The sequence below is a fragment of the Brassica napus genome, chromosome C4 (assembly GCF_020379485.1).
Source record: "Brassica napus cultivar Da-Ae chromosome C4, Da-Ae, whole genome shotgun sequence".
NCBI classification, from domain to species: Eukaryota; Viridiplantae; Streptophyta; class Magnoliopsida; order Brassicales; family Brassicaceae; genus Brassica; species Brassica napus.
Window position 1 is genome coordinate 44,863,694 of NC_063447.1, and position 12,863 is coordinate 44,876,556.

Below are 12,863 nucleotides of genomic sequence, written 5' to 3' on the forward strand. Positions count from 1 at the left end.
TAGTATGAGAAGACATGAGTCTTACCATCTCTGTCTGATCTATTCAAGATGATTCATGCCATATCAGACGGGATTTTTGTAGTATGAGAAGACGGGAAGTCTTACCATCTCTGTCTGATCCGGCATCCGAGAAACTCTTCAATGCAGTGGCTTCTCGGGTTGAAGAGCGGGAGACGCAATTAACCCATCAGTTTCCCGATGGATTATCCGTCAAACTGACGACCGAAGAGGTCGACAAGATCTTCGAAGAGGTAAAACTTTATAATTTTATTTAAATAATTTTAACTAAATTTAACTATATTAATATGTTTTTATAGGTGGCTCCTAGAAAGAAGAGACGGATAGTGGGCATAGGTTCTGTTAACGAAGTTGCTAAGCCAACTTCGTCATACGCTTCGAGACGGGATGAAGAGAACTCTCAAATAAGAGCTCGGATGGATAGCCAGCATGATCGTTTAGACTCTCTTGAAGATCTGCTGGACGTGATGGTGGTGGCAAACCCGACTTTGCAGAGAGCATTAAATGAGAGGCGAGCAGCTCTCGGGATGCCAATACGGAATCCCAAAGATGCCGATCCAGACCGTTCTCAACCGAGCACCGCCACCGACTACTTCGATAATATGTAGTAGCTTTTTTATTTGTTTCCTTTTGTATTATGAATTTAAATATTATGTTATGACTTTTAAATAGTTTTTAAATATATTTTTTGATTTTCATATTTCATTTTATATTTAAAATTTTTAAAATTTCAAATATTTAATAATATTTTATTTTAATTTAATATTAAATGGTAAGAAACGATGTAAATTCGTTGTAAACTTTACATGGATTTTACAACAAAATCCTCGTAACATCGTCGTAAGGTTTACGTGGAGTTTACATGGGCAGCGTTGTAAAATCCTCGTAAAGATTTCATGGAGTTTACATCGAAATAATACGAGTACTTTACAATGAAGTACTACGTCTCGTTTACGACGAAATGTTTCCTTCCGTTATACAAGGAAAACTTTCCTCGTAAATGTTACCACGTCTTTACGACGAAACCTCCGTTATGACGGAAGTTTAACAACGAAACGGTTTTCGATATTAATTCGTCGTAACACCCCTTTTACGACGAATTAACAAGGAATATTGCCCTCATAAAAAATATGTTTTCTTGTAGTGTCTAATGTTACTTAGAAAACATTCTAAACCTGGAACACACAGTATAATATCATTTTAGATATAAATATACTTTGTAACACCAAGTACATTTATATCAAAACCGATCAGATCAACTAATATAATATGTTAAAAAGAAAATGTTCAGGTGAAATTGAGCAGATCTTTTACCCAGCTAAAATAAGCCTTTTGTGTTCTCATATTCTCCAATTTTCCACAATTTTCGATTTGATAAGGACATCTTCAATTGTTTTATTTTGATCTTCAAAAGTTAACTTTTTTCAAAATGAATGAAAAAAAAATGAAACATCTTTTCGATTGATATGTTTCATTTATTTCTTGTAAAATGAATATTCCAAATATATTTCATATATGTTTTAACTTTAGGGAAAATTACCAAATATGACTCAAAACTTGGTTGTAAAGACAAAGGTATACCTCAACTTGAATCAAATGGAAAACTAACCCAAAATGCTAGTGAAATTACAAGTAGCCCTTTACGAGCAAACAAAAAAAAATGCATTTTTCCACGAAGTCTTCTCATATTGTTGATCTTAAAAATAATTTATAATTAAAAAAAAATATTTTAATGGGAGAAAAATTGAAATCATGTAATTATAAACATTTGTAAATGATATAAATTAAGATATAGTAAATTTGAAAAGTTTTCAACACAAATGAGTGAAAGTAGTGAGTCATTGTATTCTTTGGTTTTAGGTTTGGTAACATAAGTTGTAGTATTGTTTGTATTTTAAGGTTAGATTTTGGAAGCAAAACATTTTTTTTGAAAAATTTGACTTCTATGTGTTTAGTTTCGTGTATATTAAACACTTTCAAAGTTTATTTAAGTTTAGTGTTTTTTTTTCTATTTAGTTAGTTATTTAAGTTTAGGGTCTAGATAGTCTTCTAAATCAAAAATATTTAACCTAAATGGAAAATTTTGTCTCCATATATAAAGAAAATTTACACATTTTTTCTATTCCTCTCAAATGGATGCAACTAAAATGTAATGATTCTCACTAGAACTCTCCAACCTCTCTCTAATCTCTTTGAATTTAAAACATCAAACTTTATATGAATTTTTCATTTTTTTGTTTCATCTTACAAATTTATCTTGTTTTCCAGATTTTTTATCACATGGTTCTCATCTTTCACTCTTTTAAATGCAAATCTATAAATTTTGGATATCTATTTTTGTGTGTTCTATAAAGATAGATATATCAAATCTTCCACTCATTTTCTCTTTTTGAAGCCATTTGAACGTTTTTGGATATGCAGATTTTTCAGATCAGAATCAGACTCTGGAAGACTTTTGGGAAGTATTTTTGGAAGTCTTTTTGGAAGTCTTTTAAAATATGATGCGCCAGAAGACTTCTTGGAAAGTCTTCTGACTTCATGGAAGTCTTCTGACTTCATGGAAGTCTTCTGACGGAGTCTTCTTTCATGTCTCCTCTTTCATAACAGGTCTGAGCGTTTTGGTAAATTTTCATCTCTGATTTTTTTCCATTTGGTAACCTTTTGTTGCTTAAAGCTCTTTCTAATCTATTTGACTTAAAAACACCAAATTGTTTACCAAATTTTCATTTTTTTTTGTCTCATGTCTTTCTCACTAATTTAACTTGTTTTTGCAGATTTTTTATCACATGATTCTCTTCTTCGACTTATTTAAAGGTAAATCTATAAATTTTGGATATCTATTTTGTGAGTTTTATAAAGGTAAATTTATCTAATCTTCCACTCATTTTTTATATTTTGAGGCCATTAAATTTTTTTTAGATATGCATGTTTTTCAGATCTGGATCTGATTCTGAAAGACTTCTGGGAAGTCTCCTCGAAAGTCTCCTAAAATATAATGCATTCTGACTTCATGGAAACTTCCAGGAAGTCTGCTGACAAAGTTTTCTCTTATGTCTCCTCTTTCATAACAGATTTTAGCGTTTTAGTAAGTTTCCATGTCTGATTTTTTTTTATCATGTAACCTCTTGTTGCATAAAGCTCTTACTTTTTTCCCAAAATATTGGATATCTATTTTGTGTGTTCTATAAAGATAAATCTATCTAAATTTTCACTCATTTTCTCTGTTTTGAAGTCATTTGAACGTTTTTGAATATGCGTGTTTTTCACATCTGAATCAGATTTTGGAAGTCTTCTCGGAAATCTTCTAAAATATAATGCCCTAGAAGACTTCCAGAATTCCTGAGAGTCTTCTGAAAGAGTCTTCTAAAACATAATTCCCTAGAAGACTTTCTGGAAGGAATGATCTCTAACTCCATATGTAATAGTTCTATTTATGGCATGTTTTCTTCTTATGTGTGTACTCTTTTAGTTGTGATATTTTTTTTGTACATTTGAAGAGATATTAATTAATTATTTTAGTAAATATGTTCATGTTTACAATATTATCTTGCCAAAAAATACTTGAATTTATTGAAGTTATTGATACAACTTCAATAGCAAAACAAAATAACACAAAGTTTTAATCAAATTTACTAAAACTAAGGGAGAAGACTTCTAAGAAAACTTAGTCAAATTCACAAAATATCAAACATTACATAAGTTTAAACACATAACACTTTCATTAGAAGTCTTTTGGGAAGTCTTTTGGAAGTCTTCCGAGAAATCTTCGGAAGTCTTCCAGAAAGTCTTCTCAGAAGATTTAAATTTTAAGCGGAAAAATAAAATATAAGCAGGAAATTTAAATTTAGGCGGAAAACTTAAATTTTAAGTGAAAATTGAAATTTTAAATCTCATGAAAATTGAAAAGTATATCTTATGATCTAAGAAGACATATCAAGCCATATAACTTGATAATCTTGAAGTTACTTAACACTTTTAAAAATTAAAAAAAATCTTAAAGTTACTGAACAAGTTTACAAAAACTAATGTACAAGACTTCCACATAAATCTTCTCGAATTAGCTAGAAACATTAATAAACATGAATGTTGCTAACCTCATAATTAAAATCAATTAAGTTATGAATTTCATTCAGGAGCCCCAATATCGATTAATATACATGAATTAACAAGAAAATGTTTAAAAACTTTTATAGTTTTAGAGAAAATGAAAGTTTATTAAACATTGACGTAGAAGACTTCCACAGAAGTCGTCTGCCTGAAGACTTCCAGGAAGCCTTCCATTTAAGTCATTTTTCCAACTGAAAATTTACAAACGAAAGACTTCCATAGAAATCTACTCTATAGCAGACTTCTTTGGAAGTCTTCCTTTATAAATATCGACTTACTTTTGTTTTTAAAAAATCTTGAAAATACCACAAAAGACTTACCAGTAAGTCTTCTAGGATAAACTTGTTAGTTTTGCAATTGACCGAACTGTGTTAGAAATTTGAATTTTTCTACAAGACTTACATGGAAGTCTTCCACCAGAAAAATAAAACTTAAATATTACATTTAACTAGACGACTTCCATGTAAGTCATCTCCGGTTACTTTTGAAATTGAAAAATAAAACTTAAATATTTAATTTTAATTAGACGACTTTCATGCAAGTCTTTCGGCGGAAGACTTACACGGAAGTTTTCTGTGATAACCAAGGTTTGACCAGAATCTCGGAATAAAATTCTAGAAGACTTCCGTGTAAGTCGTCTTCCGAAGACTTACATAGAAGTCGTCTAATTAGAATTAAATATTTAAGTTTTATTTTACAATTGCAAAAGTAACCTGAGACGACTTTCACCGACAGTGAAAAGACTTCCACCGAGATTTTGGTAGACTTACAGGGAAGTCTTCCGGCGAAAGACTTCCGTGTAAGTCATCTAGAGAAAGTCAAACTTTTGACACAATCCGGTCAATTGCAAAGCTAACTTGTGTAACCTAGACGACTTACGAGGAAGTCTTCTCTAGTATTTTCGAGATTTTTTTGTTAACAAAGAAAAGTTGGAAGACTTTCAGAGAAATCGTCTCTAAAAACACACATAAAGTCAATTGCAAAACTAACCTCTGAATTGACCAGAAGACTTACACTTCGACTTCCGTATAAGTCTTCTACGACCAGAAGACTTACACGAAAGTTTTCTGACGAACAGATCTGGAAAAAAAAATCAACTTCATACTTTTAACCAGTGAGATAACTTGATTAGTTTTCTCCTATCACATAAAACTTCACCACGAAACAGACCCACTTGTTAATGACCAAGAATCAGGAGTTTGAACCTTACAAAGTTTAGAATCAAAATTTTGGTTTTTTTTTTTAAAGAATATAGAGAGAAAGTGAAAGAGATGTAGTTTGTGTGCATAAGTAATGAGATATGAAGAGTAAAAATCGAAACTTTGATGCAATAAGAGCTTCAAATTGGTTGTTCATGGTGGATTGGTGTATTGATGGTAATGACAATATTGTAAATACTTGATGAAGATGGGGATGATAAAGTAAAACACTCATTTTCGAAAAAAAGAAAAAAAAATTGAGGGAAATTTCGTGAATAATCCGAATTTCTGGGGTGAATAAAGCAAATGAAAGTTCCAAAAAAAATCATGGGTTAGTTTTGTGTTTGACTTTTTGTTCTCAGTCATATTTAAAAAAGCTCTTATTTTTAATTATTAATAACACCTTATACTTTTTCATATTTACTAATTTTAGTCAACTATTTTTTTAACAATATTCCAAAAAGGTTGTTATAAATTCAACATTATCAAATAATAAAATTATTACAACAAAATAAAAATAAATAACAACAATACTAGATTTTATAAAGAAACACCAGCGTTATCTCTTTCCCACAAATCATCAATTCGTTCTGGTGTGAAATAAGGTCTTTATTTTTAATTCTTGTAAAGCACGCTAATTTTTTTTTGGAAACGAATACTATCATGTTATTCGGTATTAACCTCCCTTGGACATATAAGAGTTCCAAATCAAATCTCTTTTGAAAGAAGATTTTTTGTTTCATGGTAGTCAACTTCAGTTTTCTTACGAAACTTTCGTTATTGGGTTAGCCATACACGATGAAAAGTATGAGCTTCAAGAGAATGATTTGGAGTTTTTGCAGAGCGGAACCATGCAGTACCGGAAACGAGATAGGTCTTCCAAAGAACAAGGTTTTTTTTAGAATAAACTAATTCATTTGGAACCCGCTCAGAATAATCCCCCTTTTGCTGAATTATTACTAATATAATCATAAAATACTATTTTTTCAGGAATTTTAGACCAAGCTTGTAGGTGGAAATTCTCTACTAACTTCAATTGGTGTTTCGAAATCACGATCATCCTCAATTATCGTATTATGTAAAATTATACAAGTAATCATTATGTCATATATCACTTTAAAAAGGAATACAAACAGTTACAATTGCAAAGCTTGATTGGAAAACTTTAAAATATTGTTTTTCTGGACCCAAAGGCATGTCCCACATCTTTCTAGCATTTGGAGTATCTTAATGATTTTAGTTGACTAGGAAGTGATTTACCAGATTATTAAGTGTTACTTTATGTTGTATTTATTTTTTTAGTTTAGTGTTATCAATCATGTATTTCACTTTTTATATTAATTATATAATGTCATCTTTCATTTAATATATGTTTAATATATTTAATATTATAAATTCATTAGATGAAAATAATAAATGAATATGAGAAATTAATTTGGTTATATATTAACAAAAGGTAAGTACAAGTAAAAGTTAAAGACCAATTTATAATTTAAAATTTTCATTTTAAGAAGATGAAATATTAATAGTATATTTTCAAATTTGAAGGAATATTGTTTATTGTTTATTTTCGAACGATAAATGAAGTGCTATTGGAGCGAAAATTTCTTTAAAATGAAATAAAAAGTAAAAAAATAAAGCACCATTGAAAATTGTCTAACTTTAGACCTAATTTCTTTTGCTGTTTGCTGAAATTTTTTCTTGTTTTCGGTCGTTTTTCTCATGTGTTAAAAAAATTGAAGTTCTAGGCTTAGAGGAAATCTTTGGGCTACTATGTGCATATTGGGCCATGAAAAACACAATAACACGGTTCCGAAATTAGAAACTAGACTTCGTGCCGGTTCTTATTTATAAAATGACAGGCAGTTTAGTTTACAAATCATGGAACAATACGACGTTACGGTTTGGGGTTGCTTCTTCGGAGAGACACGTTATACGGGTTCGTCTTGATTAAAAAAAAAAAAACGGGTTCGTCTTCCTCATCTCAAAGGTGACATCCCCCCCACCCCAAAAGAAATAACCTTCAAAAGAGCGAAGAGGGTCATCGAAAAAAGCAACACACTTTGAGTAGCAAAAGTAAGTTTTTTCTCCAAACATAACTTGTAATTGCAGAAAGTGAGAGACATCACTTTACCTTTTGCTTGATTTCTTTCCCTGTCTTAAACTGCAACTTGTCTGATCCGTTGCTTGCTTACTTGATTTCTTCAAAAGTTATAAAGTTTTAATCTAATTTTTTCTACAATTAGTTTCGTAATTCATTTCAATTTTATCGTTTGTGTATAATGACTTGTCATGACTTCGATTTGATCCTTTAATGTATAGCAAACGAGGAGATCATGGTATTTAAGAAAGAGATCAAGTTTAAGATAGTTAATGTTTCCGAGATTTTACCCAAATAAAAAAGTTTCCTAATTTGGCATAGTTAATGTTGACTCTTGTCTGTGTGTCACAGATGGCAGCATTGGAGGAACTAAAGAAGAAGCTTTCTCCTTTGTTTGATGCTGAGAAGGGTTTCTCTTCATCCTCATCGTTAGATCCTAACGATTCATATTTAGTAAGTTTTTCTTGTGGTCTTAAAGTGAAGAAGTGGCTATGTTATAGGCTTCTATTGTTGTGGTAAAGTTTTTGTTGGTTTGTGAAGTTATCAGATGGTGGAACTGTTAATTTGCTAAGTAGATCATACGGAGTTTACAACTTCAACGAGCTCGGCCTACAAAAATGCACAACTTCTCTTGTTGACGAGTCAGAGAGTAGCGAGACGACGTATCAATGTGCTTCCCATGAAATGAGGGTCTTTGGAGCTATAGGAAGCGGAGCTAGCAGCGTTGTTCAACGCGCTATTCATATCCCCAAACACAGACTTCTAGCCTTGAAGAGAATCAATATCTTCGAAAGGGTAAACTGTAAAGCACTCTCTTTCCTTATACTACTGAGGATGCTTATTGATTCGGTTGAGTTGGGCAGGAGAAAAGACAGCAACTGCTTACAGAGATACGGACGCTGTGTGAAGCTCCTTGTCATGAAGGACTTGTGGACTTTCATGGAGCGTTTTATAGTCCTGACTCTGGACAGATCAGCATAGCTCTTGAATACATGGATGGAGGATCTCTTGCAGATATCTTGAAAGTGACTAAGAAGATACCTGAGCCTGTTCTTTCATCAATGTTCCACAAACTCTTGCAAGTAAAGATAATTAACTCTCTTCGTTTGTGCAATAAATAAAGATTAAGGTGCAACTATGTGATGCGATTTTGGTTTTAGGGATTGAGCTACTTGCATGGAGTTAGACATCTTGTCCATAGGGACATCAAACCTGCAAACCTGCTTGTAAATCTCAAAGGGGAACCAAAGATAACTGATTTTGGCATAAGTTCTGGTCTTGAGAACTCAATGGCTATGGTTAGTGAATGAATCTATTGCTTCACCTTATGGCTCCAATAATACCTTTTCAGAGTTTATCTAACTTGCTTCACCTTATGGTTGCAAAGTGTGCTACTTTTGTTGGAACTGTCACCTACATGTCACCAGAGCGGATTAGGAATGATGGTTATTCTTATCCAGCTGATATATGGAGCCTTGGTCTTGCTCTTTTTGAATGTGGCACTGGAGAGTTTCCATATATAGCTAATGAAGGTCCTGTTAATCTTATGTTGCAGGTGAAATCAACTTGGCCATTTTTTTTTCTGTTTCCATATACTATTTTCAATCTAAACTAAATTTTCTGTCCTTTTTGTGTTATGTGGTTGTAAGATCTTGGATGATCCATCACCAACACCATCAAAACAAGAATTCTCACCAGAGTTCTGTTCCTTCATTGATGCTTGCCTCCAGAAAGATGCAGATGCTAGACCAACTGCTGATCAGGTTCAAAGATTGTTGCTTTTCTTTGTTTTTTGTCTGTTTCAACTTAAGATTTGTTAAAATCTCAGTGCTTTTCTTTGTACTCAACTCTGATGGTGTTTCCTCTGTTTCTTGAGTAGCTTCTGTCACATCCTTTTATTACAAAACATGAGAAGGAAAGTGTAGATCTGGCTGCTTTTGTCCGAAGCATCTTTGATCCAACTCAAAGACTGAAAGATATAGCAGATGTAAGTATGATGGTTTGCTTAGTCAGTAAACTGCAAAATTAAAATTAAGACATTAATGATCTTGATGGGTCTCTGTTCAGATGCTCACCATACATTATTACTCCCTCTTTGATGGATATGATGATCTTTGGCACCACGCTAGATCTCTGTACACTGAAACTTCTGTTTTCAGGTAACCAAAACTCTCACAATTTCAAACACACAGCATATGATTTTCGGTTTACTATTCGGTTTGGTTTGTTTTCTTGGTTAAGGTTTGTTGTTTTTTTCCTGCAGTTTCTCTGGAAAACAATACACAGGCTCTACAGAAATCTTGTCACAATTATCAAACATTCGCAACACATTAGCAGGAGATTTGCCAAGTGAGAAACTCGTTCATGTCGTTGAGAAGCTTCAATGCAAGCCACATGGCGTTGGTGGGGTCATGATTCGTGCAATAGGATCTTTTATTGTGGGAAACCAGTTTCTGATATGTGGTGATGGAGTTCAAGCAGAAGGGCTTCCGAGTTTCAAAGATCTCGGGTTCGATCTTGGAACCAGACGCGTTGGTCGGTTTCAAGAACAGTTTGTTGTTGAATCTGGTGATCTCATTGGTCGCTATTTTATAGCTAAGCAAGAGCTTTATATTACAAGTTAAGATTGTAAACCACGCATGAGATAAAAAAAATGTTGTTCTCTTAGTGTAACTAAGCTGTAATTAATTAACTTGTTCAATTAAACGTTCAAACGAGAGAGAATGTAAACCTAAAAACCTATTGTTTTCTAAAGTAAATTGTAATTTTTGATATATGATTGTTTTTTTATCAAAGATATATGATTATTATATTATAAGAAGGTTGGGAAAGAGACAAATGTTTTGTTTTTCTGGTATATATTAAGACGTGTGCTTTCGTGCTAGATGAATTTATTTGTATATTATCGACAATTTTTTTTATATATCTGTTCATTTTATTTATGCATATACATTTTTTTTTTGTTATTATATAATTTATTTCCGATCGACTGGATCAATTTTTATTAAAAATTACGGAACTAAACTATGATTAATATATCATGGGTTGATCGGATTGGACATTAAACAAATTATGACACAAAAACCTTATCTTTTTCCACTGAACACATTCTTAAAAAGTGAAAAGTACTATTTCTACAGTTAAATTATTTTGACTTTTATTTTCCATATGGTTTTGAAAGGTTTCAGATCAACCATAGAATTGATACATGTCAGTTTAATACTTTTAGTCGTATGCTTAAGGAAAATTTACATTTTTGTCATTTAAAGTCGTTTGAAAAAATTTAAAATATAACATATAAGAAAAAATCTAACATATAAGAAAAATATAACAAGCATAATCTCGCATATATAATTATATGTTCTTAAGAATAAAAATATTTATTTGTCATCAAGAATAAAAGTAATTTAAGAATAAGTATCTAATATTTATTAAGTTTAAAGGAATGCAATTTTTTATTTATGAAAATATGAATAAAATAATCTATTAATTTATATTAGATAATGTATTGTAGTATCTAAACCCGCAAAAATAGTTATAATTATTTTCAATTTTTTATAAAATATTTGAGTGGTTTTAAATCAAATAATTTTAAAATAAAATAAATAAAATATTATTTAAAAGATAAAACTTAATGTTTTATATTTTTTGAACACAAGATTAATTACTGTGTTATTTGGAATTAGATTAAGTAATATAATGTTATTTTCCGTAATTAGAAGAGTGGATTTAACTATATAGTAAAATGGTGTATTTAATTTAAAAACTTACAAAAAAATTGGATCCATTAGAATGATTCAATTTTAATAAAAGAAATATATGAGCTAAAATCAAAATTGACGTGGAAGAGGATGACAACATTGTTGTTGTCATATATTTGATTAGGAGTGTCAATTTGGGCTCGTCCGGTCCGGTCCGGTCCATACCCGCTAAATCCGTAAATATTTGAGTCCAGTTCAGTCCGGCCCAAAAATATTTTGGACCTAGAATTCAAAGTGTGATCCAATTTTTATAGGGCTTTTTAGGTTTTTTAGGCTTTTCAAAAAATAATTTGTCATTATCATTTCTATTGTTTTAATACATGTAAATTTTCATAAAAAACCAGTTTCAACTTTATGTTTTAAAATATTTAGAGAGTTTAAACTTTTCTTCTTTATTAAAAATGTTTTACTTTTCATATGTATTTACGTTTTTCTTTTTTGTATGCTTTAAAACATATTATAAACTAACTAAATTTAATAAGATTTAAATAATCAAATATAAATTAAAACTAAATATATAAGAAAAATTTTTTTATGATAAACATGATCAAATATTTCAGACTTTGTATGTTGAAAAAAAAAACATGTTATAAAAGAAGAAGGTACATTGACAAATTTTAAATGTGATATTTGTAATGAACAAACAATAAGGTGCATTAACACTTTTATATTTGTTTTATTAGAGTTTGGATCAAAAATATTAAAATAATATGTCAATACTAATAATGGATTTGATTGCATGAATGATAATATTTAAACTAAAATATAAATTTTCGGGTTTTCGGGCCGGTCCTAATCCAATCGGACTTAAGCCAAAAATAACCAAAGTTCAAATGCGCTTAGCCCAAAAAACCTAATTATTTTTGTGCTTATAAAACTAAATCCAAACCCGGTAATTTTTAGAGCGATGCGTGTTGGTTTCGTTCCGAATTGACATGTTATATTTGATTCTGTGGTCCTTGCGTTTAAAAGAAATGATAATTTCAGTTTAGAAAGAGAATCCAAAACTAATAATAATTCATGAATTTACTAAGAAAATAAAATATTTGATTAAATATTATATACTGTATGATATATGTCACTCGATATACAACTAAAAATATATTTTGTATGATATTCGCCGATGTTTTCTATTTCTCTAAAAACCATATGGTGCTGTAACATTTAACTACTTCCTTTGAGTCTCTGATCAGGTTCCAAGTCTTCTTTGAAGAGAAATGAGCCTTATAATTGAGGTTCTAAAAAATATATATGTATGTATACATTAATACTTGTATTTAATATGTATGTATATATTAATAAAGTTATGATTTTTGTTGATGATTTTTTACAAAATTTGGATGTGGGGAATTTACACTTTATAAATATATCTCAAATATATTTAATTGTTAATAATTATAAAGATTTATGTATAAACTATTTCCTAAAATCTCGAGGATATATAATATTCTAAATCTTGTTAGATCCATCTTGTTAACCATGATTTATATTATAGTGTTAATTTTAAAAATATTAATAAAGAAACAAATAGCAAGAAAATAGAGAAATATGTTTAGGGATTTATGTTCATAAATGTCCAAAATACTCTTAATAAAGAAACAAATAGCAAGAAAATAGAGAAATATGTTTAGGGATTTATGTTCTTAAATGTCCAAAGTACTCTTAATGAATGACAAG

The 12,863-nt window shown here is 30.4% G+C and overlaps 1 protein-coding gene across 2 annotated transcripts; it reads left to right on the forward strand.

The window, feature by feature from the left end:
• Positions 1–7,246: 7,246 nt before the first annotated feature.
• On the forward strand, positions 7,247–10,199 carry LOC106391030 (mitogen-activated protein kinase kinase 3). Of its 2 annotated transcripts, XM_013831596.3 has the most exons (10): positions 7,247–7,400; positions 7,777–7,878; positions 7,966–8,220; positions 8,289–8,507; positions 8,586–8,723; positions 8,813–8,980; positions 9,075–9,188; positions 9,305–9,412; positions 9,493–9,584; positions 9,689–10,199. In XM_013831596.3, the coding sequence occupies exons 2-10, from the start codon at positions 7,777–7,779 to the stop codon at positions 10,047–10,049; spliced, it is 1,557 nt and encodes a 518-aa protein (XP_013687050.1). In that variant the 5' UTR covers positions 7,247–7,400; the 3' UTR covers positions 10,050–10,199.
• The last annotated feature ends 2,664 nt before the right edge of the window (positions 10,200–12,863 follow it).

Excerpts from the sequence above, each read along its gene's own strand:
- LOC106391030 (XM_013831596.3), top strand. The coding sequence starts at position 7,777 with ATGGCAGCATTGGAGGAACTAAAGAAGAAGCTTTCTCCTTTGTTTGAT. Across the intron at positions 8,221-8,288 it reads GAATCAATATCTTCGAAAGG|GAGAAAAGACAGCAACTGCT; the intron begins GTAAACTGTAAA and ends TGAGTTGGGCAG. Across the intron at positions 8,981-9,074 it reads CTGTTAATCTTATGTTGCAG|ATCTTGGATGATCCATCACC; the intron begins GTGAAATCAACT and ends TGTGGTTGTAAG.